General features: G+C 75.2%; 3 protein-coding genes across 3 annotated transcripts; 1 reads left to right on the top strand and 2 right to left on the bottom strand.

The window, feature by feature from the left end:
• The first annotated feature begins 670 nt into the window (after positions 1 to 670).
• On the top strand, positions 671 to 3090 carry SWSAP1 (SWIM-type zinc finger 7 associated protein 1). The gene is given in 3 exon segments (XM_049810821.1): positions 671 to 1435; positions 2027 to 2143; positions 2145 to 3090. Coding segments are annotated over 3 exon segments (729 nt in total). The 5' UTR covers positions 671 to 1183; the 3' UTR covers positions 2505 to 3090.
• A 766-nt stretch (positions 3091 to 3856) lies between these two features.
• Positions 3857 to 9791, bottom strand: EPOR (erythropoietin receptor). The gene is made up of 10 exons (XM_049810583.1): positions 9277 to 9791; positions 9085 to 9154; positions 7388 to 7517; positions 6424 to 6604; positions 6024 to 6175; positions 5419 to 5571; positions 4884 to 4972; positions 4675 to 4762; positions 4109 to 4287; positions 3857 to 3980 (listed from the first exon to the last, which is right to left on the bottom strand). The coding sequence occupies exons 1-10, from the start codon at positions 9515 to 9517 to the stop codon at positions 3857 to 3859; spliced, it is 1407 nt and encodes a 468-aa protein (XP_049666540.1). The 5' UTR covers positions 9518 to 9791.
• On the bottom strand, positions 9584 to 14270 carry LOC126042848 (proline-rich proteoglycan 2-like). Its single transcript, XM_049810581.1, has 10 exons — positions 14229 to 14270; positions 14030 to 14117; positions 13877 to 13947; positions 13723 to 13800; positions 12137 to 12271; positions 11748 to 11825; positions 11419 to 11562; positions 10569 to 10714; positions 9856 to 10012; positions 9584 to 9631 (listed from the first exon to the last, which is right to left on the bottom strand). The coding sequence occupies exons 2-10, from the start codon at positions 14076 to 14078 to the stop codon at positions 9584 to 9586; spliced, it is 906 nt and encodes a 301-aa protein (XP_049666538.1). The 5' UTR covers positions 14079 to 14117; positions 14229 to 14270.
• Positions 14271 to 14434: the final 164 nt, after the last annotated feature.

Genomic DNA, 14434 nt, shown 5'->3' with positions numbered 1-14434 from the left:
CGCTCTCGTGCATCCTCGCGTGACCCTCGTGCATCCTCGCGGGATCCTCGTGCAACCCTCGCCCGCTCTCGTGCGGCCTCGTGCCACCCTCGTGCCACCCTCGTGCCACCCTCGTGCGGCCTCGCCGTCCCCGGGGTCGCGGCAGAGCCCGGGTCACGGCCCTGCACGCTGCGCGTGCCGAGCACGCGAGCGCGCACACGCGCGTGAACGGGCTGAGCGCGCGCGACCGAGCGCGCGCGTGCGCGGGGTCGGCACGTGCATCGGCGCGCGCGCGAGGCCGCGCGCGCAGCCGCGGGGAGCGAGCGCGGGGGTGCGCGTGGGGCGGTGCGCGTTTGCGCGCGAGGGGGGGGGGGGGGGCGGGGGGGGCGATGGTCCGCGCGTGCACCGGGGCGGGGAGGGGGAAGACCCGCGCGCGCGCGTTTGCACGCGCAGGGGCGGCGCACGCGGCGTTGCACGCGCGTGTGCGCGCGCGCGCGCGGGCTCGGCGCCTGCCCCCTCCCCCTCATTCCCCCCCCCCCCCGCCCGCCTGCGCTCGCGCGCGCCAGCCCCACCCCCGCCCGCCGTCCCGCCCGCCGTCGCCCGGCAACCGCCCGCCGTCGCCTAGCGACGCGTTGCCGGGCAGCGAGAGGGTGACTGACAGTCCCGCCGGCTACCGCCCGCCCTTGCCCCGCCTGGCCCCGCCCCCGGCCGGCAGCAGCCGCCTCCCCGTTGGCCGGACGGCGCGTAAAGGGGCGGTGAGCTGAATCGCACTAGGAGATGGGTCGGCGCTGGATCGGCGGCCCGAGCGGCCAATAGGAACCGGGGAAGGGCGGGGCCGCGGGGGAGGGTGTCGCGCCACGCCCCCGGCTGGTTGAGGCGCGCGCGAGCCAGCCGCCATGCGCGCGAGCGGCGCTGAGGGAAGCTCCCTCCCGATGATTGGCTGAGGCGCTGGCGGGCCGCGGTGGGCGGGAGAGGCGCTGAGGGAAGCTCCTCTCCGATTGGCTGAGGCGCTCGCGGGCCGCGGTGGGCGGGAGAGGCGCTGAGGGAAGCTCCTCTCCGATTGGCTGAGGCGCTGGCGGGCCGCGGTGGGCGGGAGCGGCGCTGAGGGAACCTCCCCCCCGATTGGCTGGGGCGCGGCCGAGGGACGCTCACCTGATTGGCTGCCATCCGGGGAGCGCGAGCGGCGGTTCAGTCGCGAGGCGCGATGGCGGCGGCGCTGGAGCGGGCGCTGGGCTCGGTGACAGCGGGGGAAGCGGCGGCGGCGGCGGCGGCGGCGGCGGCGCCGGTGCTGGTTCTGGGCCCGGAGGGCTCGGGCCGGACGGCGCTGCTGCTGCGGGCGGCGCTGGCGGGCGGCGGCGACGGGCCCCGCGCGCTCTTCCTGGCGCCCAGTGCGCTCCCGCGGCTGCCGGGCGGCGACGACGGCGGCGGCGGCGGCAACGACCCGCGGGCGCTGCAGGTGAGGGGGGCGCCGGCGGCGAGGCGGGCTGTGGGGCGGGGGCGGGGCCGGCGGCGAGTGGGCGGGGCGTGCTGAAGGGGGCGGTGCGGCGCGGAGGCGCGGTTGCTTTGCAGGGGGCGGGGCGCCGCGCGTGGGCGGGGTTTGCTGGAGAGGGCGGGGGCTTGCTGCGCGTTCGGCTCGAGGGGGCGGGGCACGCAGCGGGGGCGGGGCTCGGGGCGAACACGCTTTGCTGTCCGGGAGGGCGGGGCCTGCGGCAGGAGGTGGGGCTCTGCTCGTGGGCGGGGTTTGCTGGAGAGGGCGTGGTGTAGCGCGTGGGGGCGGGGCCGGGACTTCGGGCGAGCATGCCTAGTTGTCTGGAGGGACGCGACGCGTGGGGGCGGGGCCTGCAGCAGAGGGCGGGGCACGAATCGCGGGGGCGGGGCCTGCGATCGGGGCGGGGCTCTGGTGATCCCTATCCATGCTGCTAAAGGGGGGGGTGGGGGTGGGGGTGTATGCTGTGGAGAGGCGGGGCCTGCCGCCGAGAGGGCGGGGCCTACCGCTGAGGGGCGTGACTTAACACCCACCCACCCACCCACCCCACCCCCTCCCCAGCGCCTGGAGCTCCGGTACCCCCCGTCCCTGGGGGCACTGGGCCGGGAGCTGGGGGCAGTGGCCGCCCGGCCCCGGCCCCCCGGGCTACTGCTGCTGGACGGGCTGGAGCGGTACCTGGGGGGGGGGGCCGGGGGCACCCGCCCGCCTGGCCGCTCTGCTGCTGGAGGCTGCTCGCTCCCCCGGGCCCCCCCGGCCCCCCGCCCAGGTTCTGGCCTCCCTGCGCCTGCCGCCCCCCGGCCCCCACGTCCTGCCCGCCCTGCGCCGCTACTTCCCCGCCGAGTGCCGCCTGCGGCCCGCGCCTGGGGTCCCACTCCGCCTCCGCGCCTGCCTCACCCGCCCCGGGGTCCCCCCCCGCCGCTGGCGCCTGCGCTTCGGTCCCCATGGGCAGCTCCGCGTGGCCCCCGCCGACGGGGACAGCGAGGGGGACGAGGACACCGACGGCGACGAGGACGGCGACGGGGACGAGGCCTGGGGGTGAGCTCGGCCATCACCTGCCCCAGGAGCTGGGGCGACACGGACCCCCGGATGCTGCGGTGACACGGACCCCAGTGTCACCCAGACCCAGACCCTGGATATTGGGGTGGCACCGGCCCCAAGGGCGACGCCAGTCCCAGACCTCGGGGACATGGACAGTGACGCACGGCTGCCAGGTGGCCCCCGCCACGGGCCCCCGGCCGGCACCTGGGAGCTCCTGATAAGCCTTATCAGCCCCACCCCAGCCGGCGCAGGACCCAGGCGCCCCGGCGGAGTGCCCCGCCACCCCCCCCCACCCAAGGGACCCAGGCATCCAGCTGAGCACAAGGCTGCTTTATTGTAAAAAAAGGCATTAAAAAAAACCCCAAAGCGAAGAAAATCCAGTGCCCCCCGCCGGGGGACAGGCTGTCCCGTGTCCTTCCCCCCCCACAGGACACACCGGCTGGGCGGACAAGTCCCCACACGGCGGGTCCCCTCCGCCTGCGTGTGTGTCGCCAAGCACCCGTGTGTCCTCCTTGTGTCCGCGCGACACGGCGCAAGCGGGATGCAGGCGATGCGTCCCCTCTGCACCTTCTCATCGCGGCGTCCCCTCTGCCTCCGCGTGTCCCCAGGCATTCGTGTCCCGTGGTGATGCGTCCCCTCCGTGGTGATGTCACGGGGCGTCCATGTGACATCAGGGTGATGTGTCCCCTCCACCGGTGTGTCGCAGCCTGTCTGTACGACGTGTCCCCTCTGTGTCACAAGGCAACGCGTCCCCTCTGCGCCCTCGTCTCACGGGGTGTCCGTGTGACACCGGCGTGATGTGTCACCTCCGCCACGATGTGGCTGCATCTCCGCGTGATGCCAGAGCGACACGTCCCCTCTGTCTTGGTGTCGTATGGTGTTTGTGTGACATCAGTGTGACGTGTCCCCTTCATCGTGATGGCACAGCACCTCCACATCCCGCGTGCCCTCTGTCGTGATGTCGCAGTGTCTCTGCGTGACATCGGCGTGACGTGTCCCCTCCCTGGGGGTGTCGCAGTGTGTCTCGTGGGGCGCGTCCCCTCTGCGTCCTCGTGTCACAGGGTTGTCCGTGTGACGCATCCCCTCCATCCTGGCGTCGTGGTGTCTCCGTGTGACGCGTCCCCTCCGTCACGATGTCACGGCGCCTCCGTGTGACATCAGCACGACGTGTCCTCTCCGTCGCGGTGTCAGGGCGTGTCCACGTGCCGCCACCCCTCCGTCACGACATCACGGTGTCTCCGAGTGACATCGGAGTGACGCGTGCCCTCCGTCGGGGTGTCCCACGTCCCCTTCCCACGCTCCGCTGTCCCTGCCGCGGGGGTGGCCCCGGCCCCGGCCCCCCTTCCCCCCCCATTAGGAGCAGAGCACGTAGGGGGGGGACAGGGCGGGGGGGCCCAGGCCAGGGGTGTCCCCGTCGCCAGGGGTGCCCCCGTCAGGGGGGGCGGCCCATTTGGGGACATCGGGGGGGGGCCCCTTTCTGGGGGGCCAGGTTGGCGTAGGGCCCGTGGGGCGGGGGGCTGCCGGGGGGGTCCCTCGGGGTGGGGGGGGTGGCGGGGCGGCCCCTGGGGGCAAAGCAGGGCCGAGCCGGGGTCGAAGAGGGTGTACTCGAAGCTGGAGGCGGGCGAGGGGCCGGCGGGGGGGGCGGCGGCGGGGGGTGGCTCCTCTGGCGGGGGACCCTTGCCCGGGGGGGGCCCCACCTCCTCCACGGTGCTGGGCAGCTCCTCCACCTCGGTGCCAGCCCCGGGGGGGGCCCAGGGAGCCCCCACCCCCTGGCACAGCCAGAGCTGGGGGGGGGGGAAGACACACGGGGTCAGGGACCTCCTGGAGGGGGACACCTCCCCAGGCACCCCCAAACACCCCCCTTTGGGGTAATGACACCCCCCCCTTTAAGCTGAACCCCCCCACCCCCCTGACAGACACCCTCCCGTTGGGGCCGGACCCCCCCCAGACCCCTCCCACTGGGGTAGGACCTACAATAACACACCTGCCCCCCCCCCCCCCCCCCCCGTTAAACCCCCCCCAAACACCTCAAGCCCCCCCTAATTAGTGACGGGCCCACCCTAACCCCCCCAAACCCCCAGCCCCTCTCGCTGCAGCCCCCCCCCCCCCCCCATCCACCATTACTGTAGGGCCTACAATAACACCCCCCCCCACCCCAGGGCCCCCCCCACCTGGAAGTTGCCCCCGTAGGCGCTGAAGAGCCCCTCGAACTCCCGCTCGGGGCCGGGCACCGGCGGCCACAGCTTCTCCTGCAGCAGCCTGCGGGCACAGCCCTCGTGCAAGGCCTCGTGCAAGGCCTCGTGCAAGGCCTCGTGCGAGGCCTCGTGCGAGGCCCAGGCCAGTCCCGTCCACCCCCCCAGACCCCCCCCCCGCCCCGTACCTGCGGTGGCCCAGGAGGCCGAGCAGCCCCAGGCCGAGGAGCAGCAGGGCCAGCAGGCAGGACAGCCCCAGCGTCACCGGGTCCACGTCTGGGGACAGGGGGGGGGTCAGCGTCGGGGCCCCCCCCCCCGGCCCCTCTGCGGGGTGGGGGCGGGGGGGGGGGGAATGACAGCCTGGTGTGTGTCCCCGGCACCCACCCCCCACCCCCCCCTCCACCAAGGGGGTGAGGGCTGTGTCGTGTCCCCCCCCATCTCCCCGTGTCCCCCCTGTGTCCCCGCTCAGGGGGTGACAGCTGCCCCCCCCCATGCCCCCCAATCCTCCCCTGTCCCCCCCAAGTCCCCCCTCCCCCCATGTCCCCCCACTCACCTGGGGGGTGACACCCGTGCCCCCCAAGCCCCCTGTCGCCGTGTCCCCAAGTCCCACTCTCCCTCCCTGTCCCTCCCAAGCCCCCTTCCCTGTGCCCCCACATCCCCCCCGTGTCCCCCCAAGTCCCCCCACCCCTCCCTGTCGTCCCCCCCCCGTGTCCCCGCTCACCGGGGGGGGGTGACGGCGGTGGCCGGCTGGGACCAGGGGCTCCAGTAGCCGTTGTAGCTGAGTCCGTCGGGGCGGGCGCGGACCCTCACGCTGTAGTGGGTGCTGCCCCGCAGGGCCCCCACCCGCTGCTCCCGCCGGCCGGCCCCCACCCCCACCTGGGGACGGGTGTCAGCGCCGGAGGGGGGGGGCAGGGGGTCTCCCAGCGACCCCCCAACCCGGCACTAGGGGGGTCCGGGGTCCTCGGCAGGCAGAGGGGGGGGGGGCACCCTGGGAGTCACCCCGTCCCCTGCGACCCACCCGACACCCCCCCTTGGGACCCTCCCGACCCACTGGGACGCACCTGACCCCCCCCCCCCCCCAGGACCTATCTAACCCCCCCAGGACCCACCTGACCCCCCCAGGACCTCCCCCCGATCCCACAGAGACCCAGTGGATCCTCCCCCATCCCCCCGGGGCCCACTGGATTCCCCCCCCCCCTTGGATCCCTCCTGACAGGCACCAGGCCCCCCCCCCCCCGAAGCCGCTGGATGCCCAGGGCTCCTTTCCCGGGGGGGGGGGGCTCGCCCACCCCCGGTCCCAGGCCACCCACCCCCCCCCCCATACCCACCGTGCGGGGGGGCAGCCCCGGGGCGTGCAGGGCCAGCTCGTAGGCCAGGCTGGACTCCAGGTAGGGGCTGGGGGGGGGCTGCCAGCGCACACAGAGCTGCCCCCGCGCCCCCCCCGGCCCCACCGACACGTTCTCGGGGGGGCCCAGCAGCACTGCGGGGGGGGGACACGGACACAGACACCGGCGTGAGGGGGGGCCCGGCGACCCCGCCACGTCTGGGGCCTCCGAGTCCCCTGCCACTGGGGGGGGGGGGGGCCGGTGTCTGTGTCCCCCCCCCCCCCCAGCTCCTCCTGACCCCCCAAACCTGCTGTGCCCCCCCCTCCCAGCTCCTCCTGACCCCCCAAACCTGCTGTGCCCCCCCCGTCCCCCCCAAACCCGCCGTGCCCCCGTCCCCCCGTACCGACTTGGTCGATGAAGAGGGTGCGGTGGTGCAGGGGGGGGTCCGGGGGGGGTGGGCAGCACCCGCAGCTCCAGGGGGGTGAAGAGGACGGCGGCGGCGGGGGGGCAGGGAGCACCAGAAGCGCGAGCGGTTCCTGCGCGTGCGGGCGGCCGACAGCGCGCAGCCCTGCCACGGCTCCTGCCTGGGGTCAGGGGTCAGGGGTCAGCCCTGCCGGGGCTCCTGCCTTGGGGGCGGGGGGTCAGGGGGCACCGGGGTTAAGGGGCGCTGGGGGGTCGTGGGGAGGGGGGCAGAGGGCACTGGGGTCAGGGGGCAGCGGGGGGGCGAAGGGCGGGGGTTAGGGAGTGTCGGGGTCAGGGGGCACCGGGGGGGGCAAAGGGCAGGGGTCAAAGGGCACCTGGGGGCAAAGGGGCAAGGGTCAGGGAGCATTGGGGTCGGGACACCAGGGTTGAAGGGCAGGGAGGCACCGGGGTCAGGGCACCGGGGGGGGCAAAGGGCAGGGGTCAGGGGGCACCAGGGTTAAGGGGGGCACTCGGGGGTCACGGGAAAAGGGCAGAGGGCACTGGGGTCAGGGGGCAGCGGGGGCAAAGGGCAGGGGTCAGGGGGCACCAGGGTTGGGGGGTACCTGGGGCAAAGGGCAGGGGGGCAGGGGATATTGGGGTCTGGGGGGCACCGGGGGGGGGGGGGCAAATGGCAGGGGTCAGAGGGCACCAGGGGTAAAGGGCAGGGGGCACCAGTGTCAGGGGGCACCCGGGGGCAAAGGGCAGGGGGCACCGTGGTCGGGGGGGGGTACCCGGGGTCAAGGGCGGGCTCGGGGGCACCAGGGTCGGGGGCACCCGGGGCGAAGGGCCAGGGTCAGGGAGTACCGGGGTCGGGGGCACCCGGGGCGAAGGGCGGGGGGGGGCGAAGGTCAGAGGGCGTGGGGGCGCCGGGGCGGGCCGGGGTCGCGGGGTCGCAGGTCACGCACTCGAGGCGGTACTGGAGGCGAAAGGGCCGGGGGTCGGGGGGGGCCGCGCTCTCCCAGAAGCACGTCAGGTCGAGCAGCCGCCGCGAGAAGCACTTGGGGTCCCGCGGCTCCTCCGCCAGCAGCACCTCCGCTGCGGGGGGGGCACCCGCACCGCCGTCAGGGGGGGCACGGGGGCGGCGGCACGAGGGGAGACGTTGGCACGAGGGGGGGGTTGCACGAGGGTTTGCACAAGGGGGGGGGGTGCACAGGGGAGTCTGCGCGGGGGTTGCACCGGGGGGAGTTTGCACGAGGGGGGTCGCACGGGGGGATCGCACGGGGGGGGTTTGTGGGGGGGGGGATCACACAAGGGGTTTGCACGGGGGGGAAGCTTGCACGAGGGGGTCTGCACAAGGGGAGTTTGTAGGCGGGGGGGGGGGGTTGCACGGGGGGGGGGTGATTTGCACAGGGGTTTGCACAAGGGGTTTGCACAAGGGGGGGGTTGCACGAAGGACCGTCGCACGAAGGTTTGCACGAGGACTCGCGCCGCCCCCCCTCCCCAACGCCCCCCTACCTTCCACCTCGAAGTCCCCGGCCCCCCCCGGCTCCCCCCGGGCGCAGGCCAGGAGCCCCCCCACGGCCAGCAGCACCCCGGGGCCCGGCATGGCGGGTGCGTGGGTGGGTGCGTGGGTGCGTGGGTGGGTGCTGCTCTGGGTGCTGCTGTTCCCCCCCCCCCTCCCCGCGCTGATAAGGCCCGGCCCGCCTCCCCCCCCCGGGGCGGGGCCCTGGCACAGCATCAGGTCTGGGGGGGGCAGATAAGGGCCCCGGGGGGGGGGGGGAAAGGGGGGGGGGGGACCGGCGCCTGGGTCCGAACAGGGCCCCCCCCGCACCCCCCCCCAGCGACCCCCAGAGACCAGGCGAGGGTCGGGGAAAGGGGGGCTTTAATGGGCCACAGGAGGCACTGGGGGTACTGGGAGCAACTGGGGGGGGGGGACAGAAGGAAAACAGGGATACTGGGAGCAACTGGTGGGGTACTAGGGGATACTGGGAGCAACTGGGGGGCCCTGCGGGAGCACTGGGAGCAGCTGGCGGGCACTGGGGGTTACTGGGAGTAACTGAGAGGGTACGGGGGGGCACTGGGGAATACTGGGAGCAACTGCAGGGGCACTAGGGGATACTAGGAGTAACTGGGGGAAGCTGGGGGGCACTGGGTGGTACTGGGGGGCGCTGGAGGGGTACTAGGGGATACTGGGAGCAACTGGAAGGGTACAGGGGAGCTCCAGGGGATACTGGGAGCAACTGGGGGACACTGGGAGCAACTGGGGGGGCACTGGGGGAGCGCTAGGGGATACTGGGAGCAATGGGGAGGGTACAGGGGGGACACTGAGGAATACTGGGAGTAACTGGGGGGCACTGGGGTCAAGGGGGGGGCCCCCTTCCCCCCCTTCCCCCCCGCCGCCCCTCCAGGATCAGCCGCGACTGGCGCTTGATGGCGGCGCGGGACGGGGGGGCCCCGGCGGGGGGAGCGGCTCCTTCCTCTGTGGGGACCCGCCGTCAGCCCCACGGCTGCCCCACGGCTGCCCCATAGCACCTGCAGCCCTCAGACCCCCCCCATGCCCCCCCCATGCCCCCCATGAAACCCCAGCCCCCCATAACCCTCCCCACACCCCCAGGCCCCCCCCCCAGCCCCCTACAAAGACCCCCCCCTAGCCCTCCCTCACCGTCGGAGCTGGGGGGCAGGGCCGGGGGGTCCTCGGTGTTGAGGTGGCTGCGCTGCAGCAGGGCCTCCAGCTGGGGGGGACCCCAAAATGGGTCAGGCCCCCCCCCCCCCAGATGGGGTCAGGACCCCCCCAGATGGGGTCAGGCCCCCCCAGATGGGCTCAGGGCTCCCCCCCCCACACCCCGGTGCCCACCTGGTGTGGGGAGCTGGCAGGGGGGCGCTGGGCCTGGGGGTGCCCCCGCAGCCCCCCCTGCAGCGCCGCCAGCCGGGCCCGGGTCTGCGCCAGCAGCTGGGGCAGCGTCTGGGGGTCCCCCGGGGGGGGTGGCGGCTGCCCCCCCCCGTCCTCCTGCCGGGGAGACTGAGGCACGGACGCAGCCACCCGCCGCCTCCTGCCCCACGGCGACCCACACCTCCTGCCCCATGGCAACCCACATCTCCTGCCCCACGGCCTCCTGCCCCACAGCAACGCAGGCAACTTGCCCCACAGGGACCCAGGTGTCCTACCCCACGGGGACCCAGGTGTGCTGCCCCATGGGGACGCAGGCATCCTGCCCCATGGCGACCCACATGTCCTGCCCCCCCCAGCACTCCGGTCTCCTGCCCCACAGGGACCCAGGTGTCCTGCCCCGTGGGGATGCAAGCGTCCTGCCCCCCAGGGCCCCACGCCTCCTTACCCCCGAGGACCCACGCCTCCTGCCCCACAGCCATCCACGTGTCCTGCTCCACACCTCCTTGCCCCCCAAGCCCCCCCACCTCCCGCCCCCCGGCTCACCAGGGCCACGTGCCGCAGGCGTCCGGCCAGGTGCCGGAGCCCGGCGCTGGCGGTGACCAGGGCCCTCGTCACCCCGGCCAGGTCCTGGCGGGCGTCCTCCCGCCGCCGCTGCTCCTGCCCCAGCCGGTGCCGCAGCTCCTCTGCCCGCCGCCGCGCCCTGACGCCCACTGTCAGCGGGACCCCCGCCTCCGGGACCCACATAACCCCCCCCACACACACACTCGCTCCCTTCCCTCCAGGGAGCCCCAGCACCCAGGGGTCCCACCCACGGGGACCCAAGTGCCCAGGGACCCCGGTGTCCCACCCCCGGGGCACCCAGGTGTCCAGGACCCGTGGGGACCCACGTGTCCCATCCATGGGGACCCAAGCGTCCAGAGCCCCAGGGACCCCGGCATCCCACCCCCAGGGCACCCAGATGTCCCGCCCGTGGGGACCCGAATGTCCAGGGATGCCAGTGTCCCAACCCTAAGGCACCCAGGGGTCCCACCCATGGGGACCCAGGTGTCTGGCACCCAAGGGACCCCGGTGCCCCACTCCCCGGGGACCCCAGTGTCCCACCCCCTGGGGACCCAGGTGTCCAGGACCCACGGAAGCCAGGCGTCCCACCCACAGGGACCCAAGCGTCCCGAGCCCCCAAGACCCCCGGTGTCCCACCCAGGGGACCCAGGCATCCCACCCCCAGGGGACCCCGGTGTCGTCCCCCCCCGGCTGACCCTGCCCGCCGGCCCTCCCCGCCGTAGCGCAGGTGCTGCAGCCGCTCGTCCAGCGCCGCCGCCTCGGCCCGCAGCCGCCCCAGGGCCAGCGCGTTCCCCTGCGCCAGCGCCGCCAGCCCCTGGCCCACTGCCCGCCGGGCCGCCCGCTACGGGGACACCGGCGTGGGGATGTGGGGACACAGGGACATGGGGACATCAGCGTGGGGATGTGGGGACATGGGGATGTGAGGACATGGCGGCGTGGGGACGTGGCGGTGTGGGGACACCGGCGTGGAGCATGGGGACACCAGTGTGCGGACACAGGGAGTGTGGGGACACGGGAACACCAGCGTGGGAATGTGGGGACATGGCGGCATGGGGACACAGCGACATGGGGACGTGGGCAGGTGGGGACACGGGGGCGTGGGGACACAGGCATTGGGATGTGGGGACACGGCGGCATGGGGATACAGGCAGGTGGGGACACAGGGATGTGGTGACATCGGCGTGGGGGACACTGGCGTGGGGATGTGGGGACATGGCGGCGTGGGGACATGGAGACGTGGGGACACCGGCGCGGGGCATGGGGACACGGGGACACAGGGACGTGGGGACACCGGCGTGGGGACACGGGGATGTAGAGACATGGGGACACCGGCGTTGGGATGTGGGGACGTGGGGATGTGGGAACACGGGGATACCGGCGTGGGACATGGGGACACGGGGACGTGGCGACCAGCCAGGCCACCCGCTGCCCCCAGCCTGCCATGGGGCCGTGGGGGGGCCGTGGGGCCATGCCCAGGTGTGGGGCACGGGGACCCCCATCTCTGGGGGCACGGGGAGGGGGGGGGCCGGCCGCCTGGGTCCTCACCTGGGGGCTGGTGCTGGCTGGGGGGGACACGTGGAGGCAGCCAGGGGGGTCCGGTGGGGCCTGAGGGGGTGGCGGGGGAGGGGGGCTAGGGGGGGCCCCCTCCGGCCCCTCCTCCGGCTCCGGGGACTCCTGGGGGGAGGTGGGCTGGGGGGGAGAGGGAGTCAGGTACGTCACGGGGACAGGGCCCCCCCGGGGGCCCCCCCATGTGCCTCCCAGGTCCCCCCCAGCCCCCCAGGAGCCCCCTGCCCCCCAACTCCTCCCGGCCCCCCAGACCCCCCCCCCCCCCCCCCCGAGCCTCCCCCCGCCCCATTCCCCGACCCCCCCCGTACCGGCTCCGGCGGCTCCGGGCCCCGCTCCTGCTCCAGTGCCCGTGGCCGAGCCCCCTGCGCCCGCCGGGCCCCCGCCTCCTGCGGGGGGCACCCATGGGTGCTGGGGGGTGGGCAGCCGGTCTGCCCCACGGCCACCCACTCTGCCCCACGGGAGCCAAACCTGCCCCTCGGCCACCCACTCTGCCCCACGGGAGCCCACCCTGCCCCATGGGAACCTGCCCTTCCCCACGGCCACCCACTCTGCCCCACGGGAGCCAAACCTGCCCCACGGCCACCCACCCAGCCCCACGGGAACCTGACCTGCCCCACGGGAGCCCACCCTGCCCCACGGGAACCTGACCTGCCCCACAGGCACCCAGCCCACCCCCTGCCCGCCCCCCATCCCGTACCCGTTCCCGGCCTGGCCCCCTCCGGTGCCCCCCGGGCCGGGGGCCGCTGGCCCGCAGGTCCTGCAGCTGCCGCCGCCGCCGGCCCAGCTCGGCCTCCAGCAGCTCCAGGCGGCTCCGGGCGGCCCCGGCCTCCTCCTGCCCCACGGCGCGGCTGGAGCGGGGGGCCGGGACCCCCACCGCCACCCCAGGGGACCCCCGCCCGGGGGGAGTCACACCCGTGGGTCCCAGCACCCCCAGGACACCCCCACCCCGGGGGGAATGACACCCGTAGGGCCCGGCACCCTTAGGGCTCCCACCTGTGGGACACACACCCCACACCCCCTCCCCCCCCCCCCTGCACCGGTGGGACCCAGCACCCATGGGACCCCAACCCGGGGGTGGCCAAAGCCCACACCCCTTCCCGGTCCCGTCCCCATGTGGGTGTGGGGCGCAGCGAGGGGTGCGGTGTGGGGCACAGGTATGGGGCAGAGGTGTGGGGTGTGGTTTGGGACCGATACGTGGGTCGCGGTGTGGGGCACGGCGTGGGGCACGGCGTGGGGCACGGCGTGGGTCGCGCCGTGGGTCGCGGATACCTGGAGATGTGCCCCCAGGCAGCGGTAGAGCCCCGTCAGCCGCTCGGCCTCCTCCACCCGCAGCCGCAGCCGCCCCAGCCCCCCCCGCAGCCTCCCCGCCTGCAGGGACACGGGGGGCGGGGGGGGGGGAATACGTGGGTGCCCCCCCCCCCCAAAAAAAAAAAAACCTCCCGCAGGGGTCTGTGGGGCGGGGGCGAGGGGGGGGACACCCACCTGGTCGGTGGCCGGTGGGGCGGCGGCGGGGGGGCGCGGGAGGGGGTCAGGGGGGGCCCTCCCCGGGGCCGGGGGGGGGCCCAGCGCGTCCAGGCGGCGTCGTTGCCCCCAGAGGCGGCGGCAGAGCAGCGCCCGCGCCCGCTGGGGGGGCGGGGGGTCACCCCGCAGGTCCGGCCCCCCCCCCGCCCCCCCCAAATCCCCCCCAAGTCCCTGTGACCCCCCCCGAGCTGCGCCATGACCCACCCGTGACCCCCAAATCCCCTCTGGCCCCCATGACCTCCCCGTGACCTCCCAAGCTGCGCCATGACCCCTGTGACCCCCCAAATCGCCCCTGACCTCCCTGTGACCCCCAAGTCCTTTCCGACCACCCCATGACCCCCCAGCTGTGCCACGACCCCCGTGACCCCCAAATCCCCTCTGACCCCCCATGACCTGCAAGTCCCTTCTGACCCCATGACCCCCCTGACCCCATGACCTTCCCGTAACCTCCCAAGCTGCGCCATGACCCCTGTGACCCCCCAAATCGCCCCTGACCTCCCTGTGACCCCCAAATCCCCCATGACCCCCCAGGACCCCCCAGTCCCTCCTGACCCCCATGACCTCCCCGTGACCTCCCAAGCTGTGCCATGACCCCCTGTGACCCCAAGTCCCCCCTGACCCCCTGTGAACCCCAAAGTCCCCCCCTAATCCCCCAACCCCCCGATGACCCCTTGACCCCCCCCCCCCCCAAATCCCCCCCAGGTCCCCTCTGACCCCCCGGTGACCCCCGGTGACCTCCCTTGACCCCTGACCCCCGCGCACCCCGGGGTCGCGCAGGCGCAGCAGCCCCCGGCCCTCGGGGCGGCGCCGCAGCAGCTCCAGCAGAGTCACCTCCTCCCCCTGCGGGGTCACGCCGGGGTCACGCCGGGGTCACGCCCGGGTCAGGCCCCCCCGCCCCGCCCCGCCCCTTCCTCACCGCCAGGGCCTGCGCCAGGTCCCGCTGCAGCCGCCGGTGCTGGGCCCGCAGCCCCCGGCCCGGGGGGGGGTCTGGGGGGGGGGCACAGGGTGTCAGCGACCCCCCCCCGCACCCACACGGGACCCCCCGGCCCCCCCCCCCCCCCGCCGGTACCTGCGTCCTGGCTCTTGCCCCGGGGCGGCGGCGGCCGGGGGGCGGCCATGGCGGAACGGGGCGGGGGTCCCGGAGCAGCTCCCGGTCCCTGGGGGGGGGGGGGGGGAGGGGGGTCGGGGGGGGGGGGTGAGGGGGGGGCTCCAACCCCCTCCCCTCCCCCCCCCCCCTCCGGGACCCCCCCCCCCAGCCCCGCACGCACGTGCCGCCCCGGCTCCGGCCGCTCCGCGCGCCCGGCCCCGCCCACCCCGTCGCTGTGGCAACCGGACGCGCGGGCGCCCATTGGCCCGCGCCGCCACACTCAAGATGGCGACGGGAGGGGGGAGGGTCGGGGAAGCCGCCGCACCCAAGATGGCTGGCGGCGACCGCCACACCCAAGATGGCGGTGGGACGGGAGGGGAGGAAGGC

The sequence above is a fragment of the Accipiter gentilis genome, chromosome 9 (genome assembly GCF_929443795.1).
Source record: "Accipiter gentilis chromosome 9, bAccGen1.1, whole genome shotgun sequence".
Lineage (NCBI taxonomy): Eukaryota > Metazoa > Chordata > Aves > Accipitriformes > Accipitridae > Astur > Astur gentilis.
Note: the sequence above shows the minus strand (reverse complement) of the source record. Positions and strands in the feature narration are given on the sequence as shown.